Source organism: Aspergillus mulundensis (assembly GCF_003369625.1).
Source record: "Aspergillus mulundensis strain DSM 5745 chromosome Unknown scaffold_9, whole genome shotgun sequence".
Classification (NCBI taxonomy): Eukaryota; Fungi; Ascomycota; class Eurotiomycetes; order Eurotiales; family Aspergillaceae; genus Aspergillus; species Aspergillus mulundensis.
Window position 1 is genome coordinate 1,369,675 of NW_020797897.1, and position 26,639 is coordinate 1,396,313.

The window sequence follows — 26,639 nt, forward strand, 5'->3', positions numbered from 1 at the left end:
TATTCCTTCCACCCCCAACTTGATGAAAATGATATTTTTACGCCATCCGTATGTTTCAACTCCTTCGTCTCGGATTGGTTGTCATTCTAGCTCCCGTCCATCCCGCGACATTTCCCTTTGATTTCTCCAGTCTCTGGTTGAGTTTATACTACTCTATTCTGGCGTCCTGTGAAGTGGCTATGCGGTCTGTATACAGTTTTTTCAGTAGTTATTGTGCGAATCATGTTAAACCTGAGGACTATTGAGTTTATGCCTGGTCGAGGGCCCAGAAACGTCCCGTACTAGGTAGAGTACGAGTTTTGTTTATGATGACAGGCCGCCGGAGGTTGGACTTGATAATGCGACGAGGATGTCTACATGGTACTTTGAATTCGACAGTCCTCTTTATCATGTCAGTCTGGAATCGCACGGTGCGCGGTGCGTAGGGTGATGCGTCATGATATACGGAGCTAAAGCCCAATGACAGCTTCCGGAGCTCATCTTATCTCCGCAGCGATTACATAACCCATTCTAAAAATTCTGGACCGTTTTGCCTTCCAGAGTCCTCCATTTCTATTTCATGGATTAACAATTTCTCGATTTGCTGTACTTTGCCTTATCCTTTCTGCTCCTAGTAGCCCGCAGCCTCGAGGCACTCTTCAACATGCAGGCCGTGCGCAACGACTCCAAAGACGCAGCTCTCAACGCTGCTGTACCGGAGGGACCGCTCACTCCTCCACAAGTACAACAGACAAATAGCTCATGGACACATCTGGTAGCTGGCGCGTGAGTACTCCGACAAACTTGCCGTCCGTCCCTGTCAGATACTGACTGCATTCCAGCGCTGGCGGCATGGCAACTGCCCTCCTCACATCGCCCCTTGACGTCCTCCGAACACGCCTTCAATCCGACTACTACCGCTCCCACCTCAAATCCACACATATCTCAGCACACGCCCGCCCCTCATTCATCCGCTCAACAATCCAGCACTTCAGCGAAACATTTGAAATCCTCTTCTCCATCCACCGCGTCGAAGGCTGGCGCAGCCTCTTCCGCGGCCTCGGCCCCAGTCTCACAGGTGTTGTCCCGGCGACAGCAATCAAGTTCTACGCATACGGCAACTGCAAGCGCTTATATCCCGAGGTTTTTGGGCTGGATAAGGATGCGACGTCGACACATGCGCTCTCCGCCGCCACCGCGGGCGTCGTGACGGGGACAGCGACAAATCCGATTTGGTTGGTAAAGACGAGACTCCAGCTTGATCGGCACCATGTGAATAGTGATGGGACGACGAGGCCGCCGCAGTACCGGAATAGCTACGACTGCGTGAAACAGGTTATTCGGCAGGAGGGAGTTAAGGGTCTTTATCGGGGACTAGCGGCGAGCTATCTGGGGGTTATTGAGACGACGTTACACTTGGCTTCGTACGAACGGATAAAGGTCGCTGTTGCGCGGCATTATGAGCGCCAGGGTAAGGCGCAGTCTAGTGAGGTTACGCAGGGCTTGATTCTGAGTGGTTCGGCGGCTGTTTCGAAGCTTATTGCAGTGCTGATTGCTTATCCTCATGAGGTAAGTTAACACTTCTTATTTCTCCGTTTCTTCGATCGAAACAGTTCGCTAATTATCTTCGTCTTGCAGGTCCTCCGAACCCGCCTCCGACAAGCCCCCATGGCCGACGGCCGCCAGAAATACACGGGCGTCGCGCAATGCCTCCGACTAATGGTCAAGGAGGAAGGTTTCGCCGCTCTGTACGGTGGTCTGACCGCGCATATGATCCGAACGGTCCCCTCCGCCGCTATCACGCTGGGAACGTATGAGCTGGTGCTCAAGTTGCTGAGCGGACGATGATGTCTGTTGCTGCGAGGCGATAGAGAAAACGAAAGACGACAAATGTATAATACGAATACCTTAGATCTTTGATCATGTACTATAGATGGGACAATTGGCAATTTAGAGGGCTTGTAATAATTATAATAGATACCCTACTTTCTGGATGCTTGGATGCGTTTTCTTGGATAGTTTCGGTTGCTTGCTCCGGCCCTCTCGGTTGATTGAGATCTGGTAAAGGGAGGTAATATGTCTTTGGGTATCGAGTTTTGTCCGCCAGGTTCTTCTTGAGCATTTACTCAACGGGAAGCATAAATCACTACAGAAGGGTACCTCTAATGCGAATTAGTCCCACGCAATCCCCAATTCCCTCTCCGTAATTGCAGTTCGGAATTCCTCCATATCCTCACCTCTCTCCTTGATCACCCATTCCAGGGTCTCGCCAAACGTCTCCCCATTGTCACGGAACCAGTCCCCAAGCGAGAGCACGAATGCCTCAACCTGCTCCTTCAGCGGGCAATGCTCCCGTAGCCAGATAACTTGCCCCGGGTCGAGCTTCATCATGTCCTGTACGACATAGTAATGCGGGATTTCGTCTCCCCAACCCTCCGAGCCAGGCTCGTGGAAGATATCGTTCCGGAAACGCGAGCGGTATTTGGCGGGGTTGTTGAAGGTAGTGGAATGCGTTGAGTGGAAGTATTGGCCGTGGTAAGAGTTTGGATTGTCAAAGCCATAGGGCGTGAGCGCGTTGGTCATAGGATAGTTTAAGTGGATGTTGAAGGTTAACTGGTGGTTGCTTTCTGGGTAGCGCTTCCGGAACTTTCGCGCAATTGTCCCGTTGCTGGGGCAGATGTGGTTTTGGACCACGTCCCCAATGACCGAGCGGATATCCTCCATTTCGGCTAGGTCGGATGTGGTCCAGTTGTGGAGGAGCTGCGCCCGCTCGACAACGACATTTCGCAGGCTACGGCTGTATCGATCGTACTCGCGTCTATGGAACGCACGATGGTATAGCCAGAGCCGGTATATAGCGCGGCGCAAGCGGAAGCGCTCCTCGTCGCTGAGCGAGCGCCTGTTCTCGTAGTCGAGTTTCCATTTCTTGACGGGGTATATTGTCTCCCATTTCTGAGCAGCCCGGCCAATCCGAACAACTTGTTCCAGAAGGGATGCGGTGAGAGGCGCGGTCCGGAATAGATGGGCCGGTTGGCTGGTGTTATGTGTCGCAATCTGGATGATATCATCGACAGGGCCGAACTCCATCTCCGCAACGTTCATTAGAATTGGTAGCTTGTTCGATCGATTGAAGACATCGCAAAACCGGCGGGATGTTGCTGCTAGGCTTAGAACGTCTGAGATAGTATCGCATGAGCGAAATATGTGGAGCAGAAGCTCCGTTGCTAGATATTGGAAGGACATGGTCGCAATATTCTGGAACGGAGAGGTTAGCCAAAGCCATGGCGGTGCGGTAGCAGTCGTTAGTCATTAGCAACTGACCTATATTCAAGAGGTTTATCAGATTGCAATGAAAATTTTGAGTGCTTCGATCTTGTGATACAATTGCAAGGGGCAGCGTGGTTGTCGCAGCAAGCCAGCTACCGTCTCGAGTGATGTATGACTCTTAGGTTGCAACCCCGCCGTTGGGGCTGTCCGATGTGGGAAGTGACTGGGGCATGGTAACAGTAGTTGATATGACCGGAAGACGGGAATGAGCTCCCTGTAGCCACGCACGGCTAGATGATGAGGGTGATGCCATGCTGGCTGAGGGTTTAAGATTGGGAGCTCGAGACGAGCTGGGCTCCTTATATGTCCCTTATCGCTTATCTAATCGGCCCTTGCAGCAGCGTATCCTATGTCGCTATTTTCGCGTCCTAAAAAGAACTGATACTAAGGGTAGGCAGAGTAGCTTCAGAACTTTTGATTATATGTCAACCAGAGACGCCTGATAAAATCATGAACAAGGACCCCACGCATATGCATCCTTGAGGATATCAAGTCTAAGAGTACATCGAACAAAGACAATAGAAAATCCAAACGATGGCGCCGATTAGCCAAACAACCTCCGGGTGTCCAGGGCACCAGGTTTCTTCTCGCCCGCTCCCAGCTCCAAGCCTGATCGCTTGGACAGCCTCTCAGTTTGTACGTCCCTCCGCTTGGCGTACCGCGCAGCCTTGCTAACCCGGATATCGCGACGGACCTGGTTGGGGCTAACGTACTCCTTGTTCTCGTAGATGACGGGGCCGCCGAAGCTGCCCTCGAGGATAACGATGGGCGTAAGGACGAATCGAGGACCGATCTCGACAAGGGAAAGCTCCGGGCCGTCCTTGGGGTTGTATGCAGGCTTGTCGGATTCCTCCTCGCCATCCTTCTTCTTGTTTCCACCTTCTGACTCTCGGATCTCGTAAACTCGGATCCAGATCTTGCCGTCGACACCGTAGATACCGATGACACGGTCAACGAAGGGCTTCATGCCCTTGACACCACGCTTCGGTACACAGAAGACGCTGCGGAGCATCTCCCTGATCAATCCCCGGTACTCGTTGCCCGGCTGGCTCATGACGGGACCCTGCTCGTCGAATGACTTGTCGAAAACAACGACACCGCGACCACCCTTCAAACAGTTACCGGCGAACCCAGTGTTCAACTCGGCCATTGTGTGCAAATTGTTGACATGGAATTTGATCGTAGGGCCGTTCGGAGGCCGCGAGAGCCACAGGTACAGATCTTGGCCGTTCTTCTTGGCCTCGAGGAAGAAAATTACGTTGCAGGAGTTGAGGTCAGCGAGGGAGTTCAGGAGCAGATTGTAACCGGCGGCCTTCTTTCTCGAATCCAATTTGCTTTCCTTGTGAGTGTGAGGGAGTAATGAGGTCATGTCGGCGAGGAGATGTCGGTGACTGAATTTAGAACAATCAGTTTTGCGACTTTGATATAGCTACTGCTAATGCGGACTCACCGAGATGTGACACCTCGCGAGGTGAGCATAAGAACACGGGTTTTGGGCATCATTCCAGCAGCGAGCTGCTTCTTGGCAGCATCGGCGGTGTTTTCCTCATCCTCGTCGCTATCGCTAGTGTCGTCGGCGTCGTCGAGCAACTCCTCCATCATAACGTCGTCATCATCTGAATCCTGTTGCCTCGCGAGTTCGCGAGACTTCTTCTTCGATACCGCCTTGTATACTGCAGCCATTTTTGAGCAGGAATTGCGATATTGAGTAAGAATTGAAATTGTGCTTTGATTGTCGGCGAAGGCTTCGGCGAAAATCAAAAAGTTGCGGGCAGCCGGCAGAATAATTTTTAGTACACCGCTTTAGATATCAATATCGGTCACGTGCGCTTCCCCGAGGGCGACTAGATCTACACCCCCAGCCCAGGAACTGTCTAGACAAAACAGTTGAAAGTTAGTTTCGCTTACTTGACTGTTTATCTCAGCTGTGCGGGGTATATGCTAGTATGTTTTGCTAAGGATAATGATGTAACGGTTGGTCAGGATGGGTTCGAACGCCGATATATATTTTGGACTACTGTTACGAGCATGACCCACTATCTGTTTACTTCTGCGTTTTTAAAAGAATGCTTCTAGGACGCTCCCAAGGTTATTGAAACCTTCCTGAGCGACCTTCGTTCCTGCAAGTCGATTTGCCATGTTGAGTTTCTTCGAAAGGTCCCAACTATTTCCATTGAAGATCAACCCGTAGAGCATTCCAGCTATAAACGTGTCGCCTGCTCCAATTGTACTAGTAGTGCGTCAGTGAAAAGCTTCTAGCTAGACAGAGAGTATCAGTCAGTCGTACTCAACAACTTTGAAGCCCTTAGGTGTGTAAGCGGGGCTATGCACGAGTCTTTCAGTAAAAGGTTCAAGGGCTGCAGCCCCGTCTTGACCCCATGTGCAACAAAGGAAGGATCTTGCGGGTTGGTCAGCTTTGCATGTCTTTGATATAGGGAAAGTGCGCATACGCGTTGCGTGTTTGAGATGACTGCTTCCGAATACATTCTTCTGCTGAACTGTACCCGTTGGCCTGCAATGGGTGAGTATGACCGTGGAAAGGAAGCACACTGATCTCTTACCTGTGCCCAACTCTTAGAGTAAAAGACTACATCAGCCTCTTTTGCGAGTTCCTGTAGCCCTTCCCGTCCAGGTTTCTCCACTTCCACGCTGATTTTGATATCTGGATACTGTTGTCGAAGATAGCGTATACAAGCAAGAGTCACATCCGGTATCCGGCCCTGGAACAGAGAGTGTAAGCAAAATACATCCATCCATTTTCAACCCAGTAAGTGCATACGTACCTCAAAATGGTACCACCCAATCTCGGTACCAAGTCTATCAGCTATTTGAACAAACTCCTCTAGTGTCATCTCCGGAAGTTCATTATAGTTGACGATCGTCCTGCTGCCCGAGGCCTGGCTTTTGATGATATAGCTGGACGCTGGTTCCTGAAACTCCTCGCGATGAATGCAGTGACTGAGGGATACTTGAGGCTCAAAGGCATTCCGAATCTGTTTCGAGGCAATAGACTCTTTCGCAGGGAGAATGGCAATGAGATTCAGCTGTGTTTTCGAGGCGGGTGCGCTTTGCGCCACTAGCTGTTGCAACACCTCTAGGGTGTTCGGGCAGTTTCCTCCTCGTCGGCGCGAGATGCTGGACGCGCGTAGTTTGTCATCTTCTCCAGGATAATGCGGTGTCCTGATGTCGTTGTAAGCGGACCCATCGCGGTTCTGGGGGTGGTGGGAGGAAAGTGACTGACGTTAAGATGGTATCGACGTAGCATGCGCCCACTGCAACCAAAGCCATGATGCTTGTGGAGTATAATTGTTATGTTGGCGGCAATGGGAACAGTTTACAGTTCAATCATAAGAGAGAGAAAGCCTTGAAGATAATTATGAAGAGAAATCGGTGACTGCATCATAAAGACGGGGATGGGTGTGGTGGGGCAGCCTGACCCACTGGTCTATCAAGGAAGCTACTATAGCGATATCTCAAAGAAATTAATAGCATATTTGTACTTTACAGTTTGTAATCACTAGCTGGCATAACGTAGCTTCGAGGCAAATAACTAGATGCAAGCCCTCTTAATCATTCACAAGGGTCTCTCTTCATACTGAGCAAAACCACCGAAAAATTCATGAATTATTCACACAAAAAACCGAGAGCAAACACCAATGGCAAGTCCCAAGGTAGATAGACAGCGCAAACGAGTGATCTTGTAGAGCAAGCACCTTACAGGTTGTCGATCCATAAGCTCAGCGCGTTACTCTGGGCATATCGGAAAGCCAGAGTCGCTTAGGGGCTGCTGGTGGAATCCCACTGGGCCACTTCTTCGAGGGCTCTGAGGAGCTGACTGGCTTGGCTCCGCTACTCGACTGAGAAATCTGGATAGTGGAGAGTCTCCAGGGCTCCGCAGGTCTTGAACGAGATGCTTCCGGATCTTGGGTTGGTCTCGCCTATGTTCGAAGATCAGTATCATCTAATCAAAAAGCTCCAAAGTACTGACAGTTCAAGGAAAGGCAGAGTACGCACATCTCGCTCAAGCATTGAAGCCAACGGAGAACTGGCGCCGGAAGGATTGCCTAAATAAACCACTGATGAACCTGGGCTCTTTGGCAAAGCTCTGTAGTCCCAGTCCCACTCGTCATCGTCTTGTCCAAAAGATGCATCAGTACCTGAACCCATTGAGGGTTTAATACGCGGTGGCTCATTGACTTTAACTTTTGCCTGTGGCGACTCGGCGGACTTCTTCTTGAGACTGGAAATGCGGTATTTCTTACGATACCAGCGGGGAATGTCATTAAAGCCGAGTCTCTCCAGAGTGGCAAGGTCATGAGGCATCTCGTGCTTGTAGATGCATCCTAAATAAGCTCGGGTTAGCAACTATGCGTCGTGAAAAAACAGTCTGTTCTTACCCTGCTGCATGAAGTCACATTCACCATTGCGTATCCAGTACGAGCAGAATACCTTTCTGTCATCGCAGGTATGAGCATTGCGCTGGTTATTACCATCTTGTCCATTGTTGTTGGAAGTTGAGATCTTGGGTAGGTCATCTTCAGCACGCTTGCGTTTCTTTCCGGAAGAATTAGGGCTGTGTTGGGTGTTCGACTTGAGATTAGAGCTCTTGGCGGGTGATTTGTTCTTGCTAGCGGAAGTGGTAGCAAGAGTAGATCGAGAAGATTCCGGACGCGCATAGGATATGATTTCAGGGCGGGTACGCGTAGAAGAAGCGGAGCTTGGAGGAGTTGGCTGAGCAAAAAGCTCTAGTCCTCGGGGAGGTGCAGGCTCCTTGGAGCTCGCTGAAAGCTCTGACACGGGACTCGATCGTATTCTAGGTTGAGGAGATGTCGGAAGGTTTGGTGCAACTCTCTGGACGGCCGGTCTATCCCTGAAAAATTCAAGAATGTCATCGTCGTGGTCACGATGGTTTTCCACGATGGAAACATCAGCATTGCGGTCCTGTCGATCATCGAAGACCTCCGTAGCAGCCTCTCGTAATTCCTTGAATCGTCTTCTAGTTGATAAATAGATGTATTAGCATCGGCCATGACTGTGTTGACTGTGCCTTGACAGTGTATGGAAGTAGGAGAAGGGTACCTCAAAGCGCTCGCGGAGTAGACCTCACTTCCCAGCACGTCCGCAAGCTGATCAAAGTCTGCGGTCTTAATGTTCAGCTGGGAGAAAAGAGCAAGAAGCATGAACTTGTCCTTTCGATGATCCCAGACCACCGGGGGACGGCGCTTCGAGGCAGCCCTCTCGCGTTGCGATCCTGCCATTGCGGATCTTTAGCAGCCTTGGATATAAGTAAATGGGAGCAATGAGGTGGAGAAGAGCGAAGATATTGCTGTTGGGAAAGGTGAGAGAGAAAGGAAGAGTTAGAGTCGCTTCGCGTCTTAGCATCAACGCCTTTGCCCATGATGCGTCGCGGTGGCACGCGTAACAACACGTCAAGACACGTAAAGCTCGATAACTGTCTTTGGACGCTGATAATTTGAGAAGAAAAAAAGGTATGTATTCTTGGTGCCTGCGACTCGCTGCGAAACGACCTCACATTGCGGGGGGAAGATCCGCTTGGGCTGCCCATGGTCGGAACTGCCGCGAGAGAGAATCTCAGATGAGAACATATTATCCTTATAGGAGAGAATAACATTCATGAGCGGTGAGACTGTCTGATTGCCGTGGCCCAACATAAGCTGGAGAAGTAGGCTGAGACATTTTGTGCCATCGTTTGGCTTGCTGGCAGTCTGTGAAAGATAGGGCACCATCTGCCCGAGCTCCTCCATCACCAAGTGCAATTACTTATCCAAGGTTATAGACTGATAGTGGTATCTGTCAGAGCGGAGGTCTGGCAGGCCGTAGAAGCCGCCAGAAGCCTCTAGCCTAAATTGGTTTTATTCCCCGCGCTTATCCTAAAAAGGCTAGTGTTATTATATATTACTTTTTTTATTAAAAATTTTATATGTAGATTATTTTTTAGCTAGATTTACTTATTATTTTATAATATTATTATTTATCTTATAATATTTTTATTTTATTTTTATAAATAATTTTTTTAACTAATTTAATAGGTTATAAGCCCCTAATTCTTTTAAAATTTTATTTATAAATATTATATATTTTTATTTATATTATAACTAAAAATTTACACATAATTAATTAAGATAGTAGCACTAAAAGCCCTAAAATTTAATTAATTAATTTTAATTAATATTTATAAATATTTTTATTTTTAATATATTAAAAGGCTTTATAATGCTTAATATAACTCCTATACCTATTATAAAAATAATATTTACTCTTACTATTATAATAAATTAAGTAATAAATTTACTAAAAAAAGCCTTTATACTTAATATAATAAATAAAAAACTAAAAAATAGGGAAAACTATAATATATAAACCTAGTTAATAAGTCTAAAACTAAACCTATATAATCTTAAGGTATTTATTAAAAAAAATATATTTTACTTAATATTAATATTAATATTATATTAAAAATAGGTAATTATATTAAAAAAAGTTTAGATATAGCTTGCAAAGAGTTTAATAAATAATATTATATAAATAATATATATAAATTTAAAAAAGGCGCTATATATAAACAAGTTTTATACTAAAATTAACTAGGTTTTTAATAAAAATAAATATATAATAGCTTATATAATTTAGGAAAAAGCTATTATTATTAACCAGGCTAGCTATAATATAATTTAAAAGTTTATTAAAGCGCTTTATAAAAAGTGTAAATTTAGTAATAAATTTAATATAATTATTACTTTATATTAATAATTCTCCTTACTTTTAAAGAAACTGCGGGTAAAAATACCTTTATATTATAAAGTAAAGTATATTTTAATACCCGCGAGCGCTATTAAAGAGATAATTATAGTATAATTTTAAAAGGTTTATTATAAAGTTTTAGATAGGGCAAAGGTCCAGACTTTTATTTATATAGTAGTACTAAAGAATAATAATAATAATAGTAATAAAAATAAAAATAGGGATAAGAATAGTTTTAATTTTAAGAATAAAAAATAGAACGCACCTTGTTAAAACACTTTAAAAAAAGGGGTGTTTAATAAGCAGTAAGTAAAAAAAAGGATAGCTTTAAAAAAAAAATTAGTAAAAAAAATATATAATTATTATAATAAAGGACCTTATAATCCTCTAGATTATTATTATTTAATATTAAAAAAGTAACTATTAAGCTAGTGGCTATTAAGCAAGATTTAGTATTATAAGTTTATTAAGTTAATAAATTTAAATAATAATAATACTAAAAATAGTAATACTAGTAAGCCCAGCGCCGCCGCTATTTTTTAATAAACTTAGGGTAAATATAGTGTAAACTTTAGTATATATAGCACTATACTTTTTATTATATTAATAATATTTAAGTTTTATAATTAATAGCTAGTAAACACTAGTTCCAGAATTCCTATATATAATAATAAAAACCTTATAAAAAATTTTTATATTATTTAACTTTTATAGCACGCATTTACTGCATTAAATAGTAAAAAAGTAATTCCTAAAAAAAAAGGTAAAGTTAACTTATATGTTTAGTTAAATAATAGTAAGGTATTAATATTATAGTTTAATTACCTATAGTCTCCTAAATTACCGTGTAATATTTTATTAATAAAAAAAATTAAAATAAACCTAGGCCTCTAGTATAACAGCAAATCTTTAAAAATTTAATAAATAAAGGATAATAAGGTTATCTTTAAGGTCTATATTAATAAAGATATTTCTTAGTTAAGCAAACCAGATATTAATAAGGAAACAAGCTTAAATATGGCTTTAGTTTTAATAAAAGTTTAGTATAAATAATTAGGCCATGTATTAATATTATAACTTAATAAAAACCATGCGCAGTTAAATAATAATAGTAAAAAAAATAAATATTAAAATAATAAGATAATTATAAATTATAAAATCTGCAAGCTAATAAAGTTAAAAAAAAAGGTTTTTAAAACTTTTTAATAATAAGCTACAAAGCCTTTATAAATAATATATATTAATATTTAATTAGTAAAGCCTTAGGGTATACAGGGATATAACTACGCTTTATTAATACTTAATAATAACTTTAAGAATTATTTTTGCTAGTTCTTACGCCAGAAGAATAAGATAGTAAATATACTTATTTATATATATTTATAATAACTTAATATAAGCGGAGTATATATTATAAAAATAAGAAGTAATAATACTAAAAATTTTAATAATTATAAGGCCTAGTGCCGCTAGAATTAAACTAGTATTAAATTTAAAGAAACTTTAAGCTATATATTTAAGAAGAATAGTAAAATTAAGTATTTTAGTAAATATATTATATAAATTACTTATAATATAATAATAAATATAAAGTTACCTGGAAAGCTATAGCTACTAGTAGTTAAATTTATATTATATATTTAAAATTAACTTATTTAAAAAGGTAAAATAAAGCTACTAGTAAAAAAATTTATAAAAGGCCTGGGGATACTAGTGCTAAATAATACTTTATTAAAGTATTTATAAATTTTTAAATATAATGCCTATGTTTATATCCCCGCGGAAATAAAAATAAAAGCTTTAAAAATAATGCCTAAAGTAAAAAAAAAAAAACTTGTAAAATATAAAAAATTTTATATTTATAAAGTATATTTCCCAAAGTCCGGAAAGATTATTAAATTAAAAGATATTATATTTAAAAAAAAAAATAATAGTAAAGCGCCTTTGCCTACTCCGCTGTATTTACTAGTTAATCCTAATAATAAAGGACCTAGTGGTTTAGTTAGTTTTAATAAGTAATTTAAAATATAAAATTTTAATAATAATAATTTATAAATAGCTAATAAGAGTAAAAAGATTATTATAACTAAAAGGGTCTAAATCTTATTCCTAAATCTAGTGCTTCTGGCCCTAAAATTTATAAAATTTATACTAATAAAAAAAAAAGAATTACTAAGTTATAAGGCTTAGCTAATATACTAGTTAAGGCCACGTGCTTAGGCATTTAATTAATAAATATTAAAAAAAAAGCGCCTTTAGCGGCTAAAGTAGTATTAAAAATTATAATTATATAAAAGAAACTTATATAAGTACTAGAAGAAGAAAATACTCCTAGTATAAATTATATATAACTATTTAAAGAGCTAATAGTTAAAAAGATAGTTAAGGAAGTTAAAAAAGTAAAAAAAAATATAAAAAAAAAGATAAAAAGAATGCAAGCAAGTAAATTACTAAGTTTATTTATTTTTAATAATATGCTAGTATTCTTGCCTTACAGAAAATAGGAAATATAAGTATAAAAAATATTATAATTAATTAAAATAAAAAAGGATAAAGTAGTTTTAGAGCAAGAAGTTTTAAAAAACTTACTATTTTTAAAAATTAATAATAAAACACGTATAGCCGTGGCTTAATACTTTAAGGSTAAAAWATAATATTAWAAAAAWAAAAAAAAAAAAAAAAAAAGAAAAACACTTTTAATTTATAATAAAAGATTTAGGRCTAATTTTRCCTAGYAAAAAAGYTAATAAAAAATAATTTAAATTAGTATACTTTATAAATAAGCAAGCGGAGTAATTAAAGCAAGAATAAAAATATTAAAATATTAAAAAAATAAAGTTAAAATTACCTAATTTATTAGCTTTACCTACACTACTAATTTTAAATAGCGTTTATTTTTTTAAGACCTATAAAATATTAATTTTAAATAACTATAAAAAGGTAATAAAATCTCCCTAAAAAAAGTACTAGATTAAAATAATAAATAAATAAAATACTAAGCTAAAAAACGTCCCTGCATAAAGATTAGTTTCCTAATTTTTAGCTATTTAAAAAAAAAAGAAAATCATACTAGGAAAATAGGTTTTTAATATTAAAAAAAATAAAAAAAATAATATTAAGAAGTTCCGCGCCCGCTAGGTTACATGTAGTAACTTTTAAGTTAAAAATAATAACCTAAAAATATACACTTTAGTTATTATTAATATACTAGTAAAAATTTATTTTATAGCTATTTATAAGAGGGGTTACTACTATATTTAATTTAATATAATAATTACTTATTTTAACTTTATAATAAAGCAAGAAAAGGTTCTTATAAAGTAACCTATAGGTTTAAAAAAAAAAAATCTTATTTACCTACTCCTCCGCGCCTTATATAAATTAAAAAAAATAATATATCTTTAAAATAAAATGTTTATAAATATATTAAAAAGTATAAGCCTTTAAAGTATTAAAAAAAATTTATATTTTTTTTATTACGCCTATAAGGGTAGTATTATAATTATTTATATAAATAATACCTTAATAGCAGTACTTATAAAAAAAATTTATAAAAAGTTTTTAAAAAAGTTAGCTAAGTACTTTAAGCTTAAAATCCTTAAAAAATTAAAGCGGTTCCTGGGATATAATATTAATTTTATAAAAAAAGGGATACTTATTTTTTAAAAAACTTATATTTAAAAAATCCTAAATTAATTAAACTTTAATAAATTAAACGGGCAAAGGATTTTAATAAATCTAGGTTAAAAATACTTAATAAAGGCGGCTGTTGCTATATTTAAACTATTATAAAAAAAATATTTTAAAGTATTAACACTTAATAAAAAAACTTAACTAAATATTTAAAAAAACAAGGCTAAATATTAAATACACTACTATAAAATTACTAAAATATATTTTAAATTCTTAAAGTACTAACTTTACCATAGTTAAGTATATATTTTAATATTTTAAAAAGTATTAAAATCTTAGTATTCTTTTAGGTGTAAATAATAAAGTACTAGTTAAATATATAAATAGTTTATATATTAACTATAAAAAAGAAAAATTAATAAAGGTATATATATTTTATTTTTATAGCATGCCTATTTCTTGGAAATCCACAAGGTAATTAATTATAGCCAGAAGTTTAACTTTAGTAAAATTTATTATATTTAATATAGTAATAAAAAAGGTTATTTAACTTAAAAAGTTATATGCAGCTTTAAGGTTTAATATTAAAAAACCTATAATAATTTATATAAATTTAGTAAATATAATTATTAAGTTAGGGAAACCGGGGTATACTTTAGGAATTAAATAAATAAATATTTAATATTTTTTAATAAAAAATTTTATTACTAAAAACCTTATAAATTTTAAAAAAATTAATAAAACTAAAAACCTAGTAAATAGCCTAATAAAAGCGCTGGATAAAATAAAGTTTTAAAGTTTTATTAAAATATTAAAATTAGTAGTAATAAATTTAATATAAAAAATTAAAATTCTGGCTACCTAACCACTATATTTTTATAATTTTTATATTTTTATAAGTTTTATATAGCTTTAGCATGTTAATACTAGGGGGCTGTGTTAAAGTAAAGGTTTAGCAAGTTATAAAAGCTACTAAAAGCCTTTAGCCTAAATTAATTTTATTTCCCGTGCTTATTTTAAAGAGGCTAGTGTTATTATATATTATTTTTTTTATTAAAAATTTTATATATAGATTATTTTTTAGCTAGATTTACTTATTATTTTATAATATTATTATTTATCTTGCGATATTTTCATTTCATCTCCATGAGTAGCTCCTCTGGCCGATCCAACAGTATCTGGTGGGGATAAGATTATTCTTGTATCTCTGATGCTCTCAGCTTCTATGCTCCTACCATACCTGTCAACTGGCGTTATTGGCAATGGCCGGCAGTTCATGCAGGTAACCATGCCTTCCAAATATTACTTTAAGACACCAAGGAGCCCTGCAAAAACTGTATTTATCTATTATAAGACAATGCTTTGAGGTGAACTGTCACCAGATGCAATTCCACTACATGCTCAGGTGTGTTGTCCTGCTGCTCCTCTTTCAGGGCAAGAGGGACCACGTGACATACTTGGATAACTGAAGTAAACAGAGAAATAGTGATCCATGAGCCCTAGGGTGAAAATGCTGCCTGATCTTCTAGAATCCTGATTGCTCCTACATCAACAATGGAGCTGCCAACAGCCAAGCGGGTCGGGTTTGCGTCATGCTTTGAGGACAACCGCATCTAAGACATGCCGCTCCCCTCCTTTCAGCCAAACTGCCACCACCACTTCACGATCACAATTTCTCTTAGGTTTCTGTTCTATTGGACTTTAGAATGCCAGCAGATGAAGATGCCTGCTCTTCTCTTTGTTGAGAGCAATGACTCCTACCATTAACTCACCTCTTTTATTAGGGTTCATTCTCTAAGGAGACCCCATATATAGTGAGATGTGCGACCAGGTGTGTTTTTTCTTCTCCCAATATCTTGCTACATCATCTTCAGGACAAGCTCCACTCTCTTCACTTTTCAGGAACATTTTCCACGACGTTCATGATGTCTCCAATCAAGGAATCCTTGTCAAGCTCCGCGAAGGAGTCTGCGTCCGCACCCACCGTTGTCCGCCGCAGCAAAACCATGCCCATCGACAGCCCAACCGCCAAATTCCTCTACACCATCATCAAGCAGCTCGACCTCAAGGGCGTGAGTACACTACTCCCTCTCCCATGCCTGCTTTGCTAACAGCCCAGATCGACTGGAGCCTCGTCGCCTCCCAGCTCGACATCTCCAACGGCCACGCCGCCCGCATGCGCTACCACCGCTTCCGCAACCAGATGGAAGGCTACCAGCCCCAGCAACGAAAGCGCGCCGCAAACGCGAACACGAACAAGTCCTCCTCCAAGACCGCGGCCTCCTGCAAATCAGGCCTACAAAAAGCCATGCGCTCCCCCTCACCCACACTCATGCCGGCGATAAAACCCGAGCCGTCCGAAGAGAAGCACAACGTCTGCGACCAAAAGATCCCGCCCTATATCAAGACTGAGCAGGAGTCGTCTAGCTCAGGCTACGCGCATATCCCAATCCCCCGTCTCGCTGATATCCCGCAGTACTACCCGCCCACGCCGCACTCGTCTGCGTACTTGCCGTCCATGGCTGCGCGTTATCATTATTCGATGTCGTTGGCTCCGGAGCCGAGGATTTCCCCGCCTGCGTATACGGCTACGCCTGCTTACCCGCCTGTTCCTGCGTACGAGACTGGGTATCGGTCGTCGGTTGCTTGGGGGCCTATCAAGAATGAGCCGAAGGATATGTCTGAGGAGAAGAAGGACTTGGATATGGGAGACGTTCAGGTTAAGGAAGAGGTGGTGGATGAGTCGAAGCCTCGGAAAGAATAGATGGGAATTCATAGTACTTCTAGCCATATTGGGATAAGCTGTGGTTTGTTATTTGACTGTTGGCGTTCGGTTTGCTTTTCTAGAGGTCTCGGGGCTGCATGTATCGTTGCTAGACATCTGTAACTTATGTTTTGTCTTCTTGATTTACGGCTCAATGGGAATCTTGTTCGTGCATCAAATAAGTACGAAGGAACGCAAGTAAATCATTGAATCATCACCGTAGTAGATGCAGGCTAAGCTCGACTGTTAGGGAAGCTGGTCTTGCTCGATGTTCGACGAGCTGTAAACAAAATAAGATCACGATCTCGTGCTTTGCGCATTGAAGCTTGAAAGAAGAAACATTCATGCCCCAGATAAAAAAAAGAATAACAAGAAAGATCCATCCCTACCCATCATAACCAGCGCAGATCCTCCAAGTATTCGCAAGTCTGAATTTCGAATCCCAAGTTCTCAGTCTAGGAACATTCCCAAGACAAATAAAGATCAAGCCATCTCCGCATCGGTGATGTCTTCCTCCGCCTTGACAGGGGCATCGACCATCTCCTCTCCAACAGGAACATCCTCTTCCTCCTCCTTCATGGCGGCTTTCTTGCCCTTTCCCCTAGGGCGGCCCTTGGTCTTCTTGGTAGGACTCTCGTCAACATCCGCCGAGGCAGGAAGAGCGTTCTCGTCTCCGGGAGCCGGCGCAATAGCGCCCTTCTTTGCCCTGCCCCTCTTGCGCTTGTCCGGGCTTGAGTGGACAGAAGCACCAGCAGCTCCATCGGAAGCACCGTTGCCGTTCTCGTTTGCGTCTCCATCACCGGCAGTAGCAGAGTCAGGGATCTTAATCTTTTCGCGGAGACGCTGGATGCGGCGCTGGACGGCGATGGGAGTACATTCTGTGGAAGTTAGTAGGCGAAGCTCGCAGTGGTGTGATAGGAACGGATGTGTTAGAGAGTCTTACCGGGGCCCATTATGTCTGCGATGGCCTTGTGGTCCAACTTAGGCTCTGCGGTCTTCAGAATGGCCAGTAGGAGCTAGACAGCAGGTGCTGGGTTAGCATGAATCTTGAAGCTTGGGAGGGTGTATACTGAGTGTTAGCAGGAGGGTACGTACCTTGGCATCAGCGCCGTCATTCCAGGTCATCGGCATCTTGACTGGTGGTTGCTGTTTGTTTGATACGGATGGGTTTCTGATTCTGGGTGGAGCGGATGTGAGGTATTAAAGTGTGTGGATGGTAAGCTGAATAGCTTATGATGAAGCTGGAGAATGGTCTGAGAGTGTGGCAGTTGGGTAAGTGTGAAAGAAAGGTCAGGAGTAAGAAGAGGAAGAGTAGTATGTTGTAGGAGAGAAAGAAAGCGAGACAAGGAAGTAAAGGTTAAATAGGGACCTATTTATTGCTGAAGTGAGAAGTAAAGAGCAAGTAGAATAACACTGAGGAAACCAAGCTTGCTATTTCCCTCACCTCCTAGACACTCTGGTTACCAAACCTGAGCCCGATAATAGTAAAAAGAAAAACTCTCATATCCTCCGGATTCAAAGAAAGAAGCAACAACAATCCATCCATATGCACCATGACCAGATCGAACTCCCTAAAGCCCTGAGAACCTGATTTCCAATTCCCCGATCCTCAATGCAAGAACATCCCGAAGCCAAATCAGCATTAATCCAGCTCTGCATCCGTAGTCTCCTCCTCCTTGACCGCAGCCTTCTTTCCCCTACGCCTAGGCTTGCCCTTAGCCTTCTTGGTTGGACTGTCCTGTACATCCGCCATGGCAGGGTTCTCGTTTTCGTCGCCAGGAGTGGCAGGGGTAGCAGCGGCTTCGATCTTCTTGGCTCTACCTCTCTTGCGCTTTTCAGGGCTCACGGGGTCAGGAAGATCAGCGGCGCCGTTGCCGTTTGCACTTGCATCGTCGTCGTTGGCGGGGAGGGAGTCTGCGGCTTTGAATTTGTCGCGGAGACGCTGGTAGCGGTGCATCACGGCTTTTGGGGTGCATTCTGGATAGAGTAAGGGTAAGTCAGCAGGGGGTTCTGGATTTGTGGAGAGTGCATTTGGCTTGGAGGTAGTGCTGGGAATGGATGCGAGAGGCTTACCAGATCCCATGTACTCCGCAATCGCCTTGTAGTCCACCTTGGCGTTCGCTGAGGTGATGATGGCCATGAGCATCTACGTGGCGAAGAGGACTTGGGTTAGCTTGCATCTCGGGATGCTGATGGTAGGGGAATAAGGATGGGGGTACTTGCCTTCACATCGGCCTGGTCAGTCCAGTTCATAGGCATGTTGGCGGGTCTGTTAGTCGGCGTGGATGATGATCTTTTCTTTGTGAGAGTGAGGTAGTGGGTTGTGTATGGCTATGCGTGTCACGGTTAATGGTAGATGAAGCTGAGGGTAGGAAGAGTAGGAGTGGAAGTAAGTGGCGTGGTTTATGGGGAAGAAGAGGGGAGGAAGGAGAAGAAGAGAGATGGGAGGGAAAAGAAAGGTGTAAGAAGAGGGTTCTACTGCTGGGTGAATAGCATTGAGTGAGAGAAATGACACGGACCATGGAGTCACTTCAAATTCATTGGTAAGGCCCAACAATAGCAATGCCAAAACCTGAAAGAACAAGGCACAATAGCATGAAACACTTCACAGAAATGGTAAAGCATAACAAAGGCAAGACATCTATTCCACACTAAACACAAACTTATTATTCCTCTCCGGGTGGTACCCCGAAAATCCATCGTCCAAGAGCATCTCTTCCCGACTTTTCGCCGGCGTCTTCAGACTATCAAACTGACGGAATATCCGGCCAAGCGTCACGTACAGCTCGCAGTAGGCCAGTCTGTTGCCAATATTAGAGCCACGGAGGGCACATGAAGGGAAAGGGGAACATACGGCATCCCGACGCATCCTCGCGTCCCCTTCCCAAACGAGAACAGATATCGTTCACCTACTTTTGCTTGAGAGGGATCAAGCCAGCGGTCCGGATTGAATCTTTCTGCATCGGGGTATATGTCCTCGTTATGGTGCATAATCCAGGAGCTCATGCTGACTACGGTCTAGAGGCGACTAGATCAGCATAGGTAGATAGTGAAGGGAGCATAACATACCCCTGGTGGAACGCGATAGCCATTAAATTCGGCCCCTGGAGGTGGAACTACGCGAGGGAGCCGGCCGGGAACCCCAAAGGACAGTCTGGTTCTGTTAGCTTATGATAGACTGATGGTGGTCTAGGGCTTACCGTAGTCCTTCTTTTATGACGGCAGTCTGATCTGTTAAAGACTCAGCTTCCCGAGATATATGCAAGTGGCTTACCAGGTACGGGAGCTTCTCCAGCGCAACAAAATTCAATGGCCCCTCTGGGTCCGGAAACGCATTCTTAAGTTCGGCAGACAATCGGACATAAATGTCTGGATTCCGAACGACGTTATACGTTGCAATAGTCATAGTCTGAACCATGGCCATTAGCGCCTGATTCAGAGCATCTGCAATGGCCGTCATCACTTCAGCATGTCTACCATGCACATGACTTACATTTCCCGTTGTATCTGATGCAGCACCAAGTATATTCTGGGCCTCGCTCGAGAGATCCGACACACTCGGTACCGTGTATCCTTCTGCTGCATCTGGCCGCAATAGTTCGTGGAAGATGGTAGTCCGAGAGACCTTATCACCTCTTTCAACCGCAGCTTTCACTTTGAGGACCTGGACGCGAGAGCTCTAGACGGAATCAGCAGAGAACTCATACATTGCTACCAGATAGTACCATAAGCTGCGACTTCCTCAACGCCAACGGTGCACTGACGCGCTTCGCGAACCAAAGGGGCATTTTCTTCCCCAATCGTTGGAGGAAAGGAAACTGCTGAAACGTAAATAGTGCAGGCCCCGTGTCCCGGAAGCCATTGAAAAAGGCTACCCCAAAGTCATCCCGATCGAGGAAACCGTAGGACTTGCCAAATGCATAATCCGTGATAACGTCGATTGATATCGCGCGGAGGCCGTGGTGAAGGTCGATGCCGCTGGAGGAATCGAACGCCTTCTTCATGCGGTCAATCAGCTTTTCTGCCTTTTCTTGCACAATGTCCTCTAACTCAAGGACTTTCTTCCGGGAAAAGAACGGATTCAATGCGGCTCTTTTGATGCGGTGGACTTCCGGGCTCGGCGCGGTAAATACGGATTTATCAGCGCCGAATACACCGTAGAACGCAGCATCTTTGGGATACTTTGAGCCGACATAGTATATCTTCTCTAGATTTTCGGGGTCGCTGAGGTGGATTTCGTCCGGGGTGATTCGGATGACCGGGCCTGGGCTGTTAGTGGATCTTTAGGGCTCAAAGCACTGAGAGGTGTCGTACCATACTCCTCGTGCAGCTCCTGAACGTGAAGATAGAACCTTTTGGTTGCGATATTGTACCAGAAGGAGTAGAGCCAAGTGATCCTTGCGAGAAGCGGTCCAGGGACTTTTGCGAGGGGGTGGAAAAAGAGCCGATATACGACGATCCAGGCTGTTCGGAATAAAGTCCCAACCAATAGCAAAGTTCCCAAACGCCAGATTATGCTGTTCAATTCCATAGCTAAAGGACTAAGAGAACTCTTTGTGAAGTTCGTCTCCTCTCGTTCGGAATCAGGAGACACCGTGGATGGAGCGGGGAACTCTTCATTAAATTGGCATGAAGCTTCAAGCCGAAGGTATGGCAAGCCTCCGTGGTCAGACAGAGACCTGATGCTCTGGAGAAGGGCATGTCAGCGGACACTTAAGGAGTGTTTGCCATCAAGGCTGTGTAGTACGTCCGGCTGGCGGCAATGTAGAGGTGCTAGTGAGTGGACAGTCTCGATGGGCGAAGTTACACCCACATCTCGCACAGCATACTTGAGAAGATACACGATATCCCGTAGCGCGAATGGCAGTAAAGAAGCGGGCTTGATACATAGTAGGTGCCGTAGTCAATGCAGTAGTGAGCAGTCGGTATCATGATATGGAACGGTGTGTCTGACGTCCCGTGAGTTGCATGGCTAGTAAGCGTATCCATGCGCGTGGCTCTATTGTACTTAGAATCAGTACTTGGACAAGCTAATAGGCAGTTAATAAGTATCCTGAAAAGCTTGATAAACACGTTGAACATGCCAATAACTTCGAAGTATACGTCGGGGCGGTGATTTACCTACAACGTAAGTTGCAATCTACCCAATGAATGACGGCTTATGGGCGCTGGGAAAGATTTGAGATTGTATGCTTACCCTTCCCATGGAGTTAAAGCCAACCAATTGCAGTTGTTAGCCAGTAGCTTCTCACAAACGCTGATTGGAGATTTCCGGTTAGACCAGAGCGATGTAGACAGCCGTTATCTAGCCCTAGAAGACACAACGCCATTGCCTCGGTAAGAACCTGCAACGCAAGTCGTCATGCGAGAGGCTTCTGCCCATACACTCCAACGCTGTCAGAGATCGGTGAGCCCATGACCACGGTTGAGAGGAAACCTAACCGGAGCTTGACTCACACATAGAAGTAAGGGTGAGTATTTGGGTCTCGAAGCACTTTGCGCATTGCAGCCAAAAGAGTCTGGACTTCGTCATATGACCACTCAATCCAGGAACACCAATCAGTCCAGCTGTCAAATCGCCGTGTTATCTGCCCTACCCCTGGGAGCGGGGACGTAGCACAAGAAACTCACCCCAATGACCCTCGTTAGCAGCGCCATTGCCCACCCCTCAATACTGTGCTCGCAGTGGAACAAGTTCCACAGTCCCAGTTTCTTCATCCGCTCCAGGGACCAATGGGTAATTTGAATCGACGCTCGGTCACATTTTGGAATCCGGCACGTTGCATATATCCTGCCGCACGCTCTGCGATCTGGACGTCTTGCCGAATTCCTCGCCGGCGGCGATGAATGTCTTCGACCAGACTGCTAGGACATACTCGTCTGTTACCGGATCGTCGTCGGATCGAAATTATATGGATATTCCAAGCTGGTCGATCCATCCGCCTGGTCGCAATGCCCTAAGTCTTGTTAGCCTTGTATTCCAGGACACCAGGACGGGCGATATCACTTGAGAGCGTTCTGGTAAAGGCCAGGCCAATCGGCAACGCAACTGCTCCATACATAGAACGCACGTGAACCAGATCGAAATGGTTCTCGGGGTAAACCCAGGTTTCAGTTGCATCGTCAATCTCGAATCGCAGATTCGGTGGCACGAAACTAGGCTGGATGGGCGACAGGTCTGTGCCAATAACTTCAGCGAAGGGATAATCTTCAGCAAAGTCGCTGAATAATCCTGGTTAGTATATATATATCTCGCCCTCGTGGTATCCAGCTACTTACATCGCCCAGATGCCCGTTCCTGTACCGACATCAAGGCTCTCTGCCGACTGATTAGTCTCTGGTACAGTTACTCCGGACGTCAGCTTGTTTCTTACCTGGATGTCCCTGTCTACCGGCGCAAGTACCAATTTGTTGTCGAGCAGCATAGTGAAAATGTGGTGACTACCAAGGACGTTAACAACTGCGGACATCACAAGGGAGTAGATGTATGTACGCAATCTCCAATTGCTCATTCTGCTGCTCGTCATTTAGACCCCTGAATGATACAAGGATCAGCCTTCCGACCCTTTACTGACTGCGTGCTCATACCAATATGCACCATCTTTGTAGGCATGATTGCGGCGACTGTTCTCGAATCGGTGAGAGGTAATCATCGAGTTGAGGGAGGTCGTATCGCTCGCGCTACATTGGAGCATTGCCGTTAATACCCACAGTGAACTTTGTGCTTACGCTATGGCGCGAGAGAAATCACTCACAAGTCCTCTCGATAATCCGAGCTCAGATTGGATTTGTGGCAAACGGAATTAGCCCACAGAGCGGCTGAATCGACGAAAGGAACTTGACCGCACAATCTCCACTTGATTATCGACATCCGGAGACTGCGACATCGTCATTGGGTTTGAGAATCGAACTCAGTACATCCGAGTTAGAATGGAACTTGTTAACCAGGTTAGCGAACTAGTCGTCCTTTGTTTGAGGGCCTGTTCGCTTTTGAGTTAAATGGACAGTTTGATTTTCTCTTGAGAATTGAGGGGCCCGTATTCGCTACGGAGTATATGCGCCTGCTTGTTAGAACACGGGGATTACGGGATCCACGTGTGTAGTCATTCCAGTTTCCGGCACCGGTCAAGAGAGCGTTGGCGACTCCAGAAATCTGATTGATGAGAGACGTTGGCTTGATTTTCAGGTTGGGGTACCGGCAGCAGAGTGGGCAGGTGAGCAGCACCCGTCACATCACAAGGCATCTGCTCAAGCACCATGGCTTTCAACTCACGAATGGGCTGGTATGTGAAGTCATTATCCTTGCCCCTTATCAAAGCTAGTAGCCAGTATGGTACAAAGTATATTATTGTTGATGCGGTCGTTCAAGGGAGCCGGACAGATAGAGAAATACATAGCGATTTGACCCGAAACAAAAAGCCACCAATCCACTTGAGCAGACGCCGAAGACCAACGTAGAGAACGCCATAATCTACCTGTCCTGTATAGCTCAAAACACCGGCTGCTCCAGGAAGAAAAGACTATCAAGTACAAATAAAAAAAAGGAGACGTGCTTTTCAGCAGACCTAAGTGGCAAGCTTGGATAGTAGAGCTTGCGACTGTTGTGCATTTACCAAGCATGGCCACCGCCACCCATATCAACATCGTGTCCAGTCCAATCTTCGTCCCCGCTCAGTTCATCGTCCAAGAAATCCTGCTCATTAAACTGTGTTTCCCTCGGGCGCTGATTGTCGATTCGGATTTCCACAACATCACACATGCCTTGAGTCATGGACGGATCAGAGTCACTGTCATGCCCATTCGACCGACGGTTTCTAGGCGATGGGGACTGGGAACCTTCACCATCGGAATGCCTGAGGCTGGCAATCCGCGCGCTTTTCCGCTTCGATGGCGAGGATGATTCGACCTCGTTTGGTTGTGAGCCTCCAGTTGGTTTGTCTGGATCCTGATTTTCCGGATTCCGCGCGATAGTGCAAAGGTCCGGGTTGGGTGGCGCATCTCGCCGCAGGAAGACCTTCTCGAGCTTGCCAATCCACCTTTCGCGGAAAGAGGCGCGGTCACGCCATCCGGTCTTGAGAATCGCGCTAATCACGAGTTTTCGTAGATTATGAAGCTCCGGTGCGGCGTCAATGAGGGACGCGAAAAAGGCTTCGGCTGTGCTTTCCTTCCACCTGCGCAGCTGAATTAATTCTAGATGTTGCAGGGTGTCGGGCCATGTTGGAATTTCTGAAGGGGAAAGCAGCTCATCGAAATGAGGTTCAATGTCATGATATGACGACCAGTCGTATATCGAAATGTCCATGGTAAACTTTTCCAAGTTCTGGCAAAGCTCCTTGAGATCAACAACGAAGGAAAGGCTCAAATGACGGTTGTGGCTGAGGTTCAATTCCCTCAGTCCATGACCATGAGTGCTAAGAAAGAGGCTAAAATTGGCCGTTGTTACATCATCACAGTTGCTTATGGTGAGGGATTTCAGGTTCAAGGGTAGTTTCGGTAAAAGATGGTCATTTAGGATGGTGGTCTCCGAAAACTCAAGACGGCGCAGATTGGGAAGCTCTTGGAGAGCAGCAGCCAAAACATCCTCTCTGTGGTCAGACATCCCTTCAACCTGGTCACTGCCATCGGGATCCTCCGCAGACATACGCAGTATCCTGAGATCACGAATAGACTTGAACGAAGCCTGGTTATGGCTTTCTAGAATGAGCGGAAGCAGAGTTTGTGTGTTCATGAAACGAGCATTCCAGTCCCAACTGCGAAGTCGGAGCGAACTCGATTTGATAGACGCAAAAAGACCCTCAGGATAGGTCCATCTTGAAAAAGACGAAGGAAGGCCAACAATTAAATCGTCCCTGTGGTAAAGCCTCAGGACATTGACCTGGGGCGTATTCTCGACTAAAGCCGGTAGGTCGAAGTATCCTAAGGTGGGACCGCTTTTGTAAACTAGAAGGGCTTCCACATCGACATGTAACTCCTTGATCTTGTTGACATAATTGGTAGACATCGACTCTTGAGGTTTGACAAGAAGACTTAACAGGCCATGAGACTTGGGCGCAGGTATCAAAGGCACAGAGTGGTAGAGTGCTGCTAGCGCCGGCTCATGAAAGTTGCGACATAAAAGGGCAACATTTACAAGCCAATTCGCCGCGTTGTTTCTCTTCAATTCTCTTTCATTCACAAGCGGGTAAGAGGCACGGAGGAAAATGTCGAATAGTATATGGTACGGGAGAGTCTGCCATGGGGGAATGACTCCTGAACTAACAAACGGAGCATCCGTTTCTTCCGCCTTCCTCTTCTTGTTGAGGGGCCTTCCTAGTTCTAAGCGCCTCTTTGTTGGAGTCCTCTTTGCCCTGCGTGTCTGGGACCTGGTTTTCACGGACTGTCTGCGACGGGCGCGAGTGGGCGTCAGTTGTGTTGTAGGCATGGTCTGTGAAGTGGTACCGAGATGAGGATAGGTTTGGTCAAGAGAATCATCAAGACCTTCGTCCCCAGCGTTGTCAAAGTCATCATCTGTCGACTCCTCACGGTACGATCTCGGAATGCGATTCGAATCTCGTGGTCGCAAGGAAAGCGACAGGCGTCGGGGCCTTTGATAGTCGGTCGCGCTGTCTTCATCCAAAGATTCTTCCGGTCCGCTGTCTTCATTGTAGGAGCGCACCTGGGTGCGATTCGAGCGAACTGGCCGCGATTGCCTTGTAGAGCGTCCCCGAGGGGAGCTGGTGGACGCCATAGGTGGAGTACTGCGGGACAAGGGACACCGAAGATGCGCCGGGGTCACGTCCCGCTTAGTCGGGCAGAGGTCAGAAGAGAATGGAGTTGCATGTGAAGAGTAGTAAGAAATTGTCCATGGCCCTCCAGGAAAACAAGAGCAAGAGGCAACTGAGGGAGGAGTTAACACGAGGAGAGGTTGAAGAATGATGTCGCTGGAAGGGTCAGTATCGATAAGAAGCACAAGCCAGCCTTATCCACAGTGGCCTGATGTGGAGTTGTCATGTGACCCCGAGTCTACCACGGGCTAGGCCAGGAGGAGGCTAGCCCGTGCCCTAGAATAGAACAGTCGCGCCCAGTGCTCCAAGACCAAGACCAAGACCAAGACCAAGAGCCCAAGCCCACGTAGGGTTGTACAATTTACCGTAAAGAATAATTCCTTACCCAAAATTGCTGACCGAGGTTCATT

At 43.7% G+C, this 26,639-nt stretch overlaps 11 protein-coding genes across 11 annotated transcripts; 2 read left to right on the forward strand and 9 right to left on the reverse strand.

Moving 5' to 3' along the window:
• Positions 1-643: 643 nt before the first annotated feature.
• DSM5745_08246 (putative mitochondrial carrier protein (Rim2)) lies at positions 644-1,827 on the forward strand (the record flags this gene model as incomplete). Its single annotated transcript, XM_026750262.1, has 3 exons — positions 644-765; positions 822-1,548; positions 1,618-1,827. 3 exons carry the CDS (start codon positions 644-646, stop codon positions 1,825-1,827), a joined length of 1,059 nt encoding a protein of 352 aa, XP_026601266.1.
• Positions 1,828-2,151: 324 nt separating this feature from the next.
• DSM5745_08247 (F-box protein) lies at positions 2,152-3,222 on the reverse strand (the record flags this gene model as incomplete). The annotated part of the gene is made up of 1 exon (XM_026750263.1): positions 2,152-3,222. One exon carries the CDS (start codon positions 3,220-3,222, stop codon positions 2,152-2,154), a length of 1,071 nt encoding a protein of 356 aa, XP_026601267.1.
• A 628-nt stretch (positions 3,223-3,850) lies between these two features.
• Positions 3,851-4,989, reverse strand: DSM5745_08248 (ribosome biogenesis protein BRX1; the record flags this gene model as incomplete). Its single annotated transcript, XM_026750264.1, has 2 exons — positions 3,851-4,697; positions 4,757-4,989. 2 exons carry the CDS (start codon positions 4,987-4,989, stop codon positions 3,851-3,853), a joined length of 1,080 nt encoding a protein of 359 aa, XP_026601268.1.
• Positions 4,990-5,364: 375 nt separating this feature from the next.
• Positions 5,365-6,594, reverse strand: DSM5745_08249 (ketohexokinase; the record flags this gene model as incomplete). Its single annotated transcript, XM_026750265.1, has 6 exons — positions 5,365-5,536; positions 5,594-5,704; positions 5,757-5,818; positions 5,868-6,026; positions 6,090-6,486; positions 6,548-6,594. 6 exons carry the CDS (start codon positions 6,592-6,594, stop codon positions 5,365-5,367), a joined length of 948 nt encoding a protein of 315 aa, XP_026601269.1.
• A 449-nt stretch (positions 6,595-7,043) lies between these two features.
• Positions 7,044-8,564, reverse strand: DSM5745_08250 (uncharacterized protein; the record flags this gene model as incomplete). Its single annotated transcript, XM_026750266.1, has 4 exons — positions 7,044-7,244; positions 7,321-7,649; positions 7,704-8,302; positions 8,386-8,564. The coding sequence occupies 4 exons, from the start codon at positions 8,562-8,564 to the stop codon at positions 7,044-7,046; spliced, it is 1,308 nt and encodes a 435-aa protein (XP_026601270.1).
• A 7,062-nt stretch (positions 8,565-15,626) lies between these two features.
• Positions 15,627-16,465, forward strand: DSM5745_08251 (uncharacterized protein; the record flags this gene model as incomplete). The annotated part of the gene is made up of 2 exons (XM_026750267.1): positions 15,627-15,773; positions 15,821-16,465. The coding sequence occupies 2 exons, from the start codon at positions 15,627-15,629 to the stop codon at positions 16,463-16,465; spliced, it is 792 nt and encodes a 263-aa protein (XP_026601271.1).
• A 483-nt stretch (positions 16,466-16,948) lies between these two features.
• Positions 16,949-17,596, reverse strand: DSM5745_08252 (uncharacterized protein; the record flags this gene model as incomplete). The annotated part of the gene is made up of 3 exons (XM_026750268.1): positions 16,949-17,343; positions 17,409-17,481; positions 17,561-17,596. 3 exons carry the CDS (start codon positions 17,594-17,596, stop codon positions 16,949-16,951), a joined length of 504 nt encoding a protein of 167 aa, XP_026601272.1.
• A 511-nt stretch (positions 17,597-18,107) lies between these two features.
• On the reverse strand, positions 18,108-18,724 carry DSM5745_08253 (uncharacterized protein; the record flags this gene model as incomplete). The annotated part of the gene is made up of 2 exons (XM_026750269.1): positions 18,108-18,611; positions 18,695-18,724. 2 exons carry the CDS (start codon positions 18,722-18,724, stop codon positions 18,108-18,110), a joined length of 534 nt encoding a protein of 177 aa, XP_026601273.1.
• A 382-nt stretch (positions 18,725-19,106) lies between these two features.
• Positions 19,107-20,996, reverse strand: DSM5745_08254 (cytochrome P450; the record flags this gene model as incomplete). Its single annotated transcript, XM_026750270.1, has 8 exons — positions 19,107-19,266; positions 19,320-19,483; positions 19,535-19,619; positions 19,666-19,691; positions 19,740-19,874; positions 19,959-20,144; positions 20,191-20,729; positions 20,780-20,996. The coding sequence occupies 8 exons, from the start codon at positions 20,994-20,996 to the stop codon at positions 19,107-19,109; spliced, it is 1,512 nt and encodes a 503-aa protein (XP_026601274.1).
• Positions 20,997-22,422: 1,426 nt separating this feature from the next.
• Positions 22,423-22,935, reverse strand: DSM5745_08255 (uncharacterized protein; the record flags this gene model as incomplete). Its single annotated transcript, XM_026750271.1, has 2 exons — positions 22,423-22,687; positions 22,745-22,935. 2 exons carry the CDS (start codon positions 22,933-22,935, stop codon positions 22,423-22,425), a joined length of 456 nt encoding a protein of 151 aa, XP_026601275.1.
• A 1,139-nt stretch (positions 22,936-24,074) lies between these two features.
• On the reverse strand, positions 24,075-26,192 carry DSM5745_08256 (uncharacterized protein; the record flags this gene model as incomplete). The annotated part of the gene is made up of 1 exon (XM_026750272.1): positions 24,075-26,192. The coding sequence occupies one exon, from the start codon at positions 26,190-26,192 to the stop codon at positions 24,075-24,077; it is 2,118 nt and encodes a 705-aa protein (XP_026601276.1).
• Between the last annotated feature and the right edge of the window lie 447 nt (positions 26,193-26,639).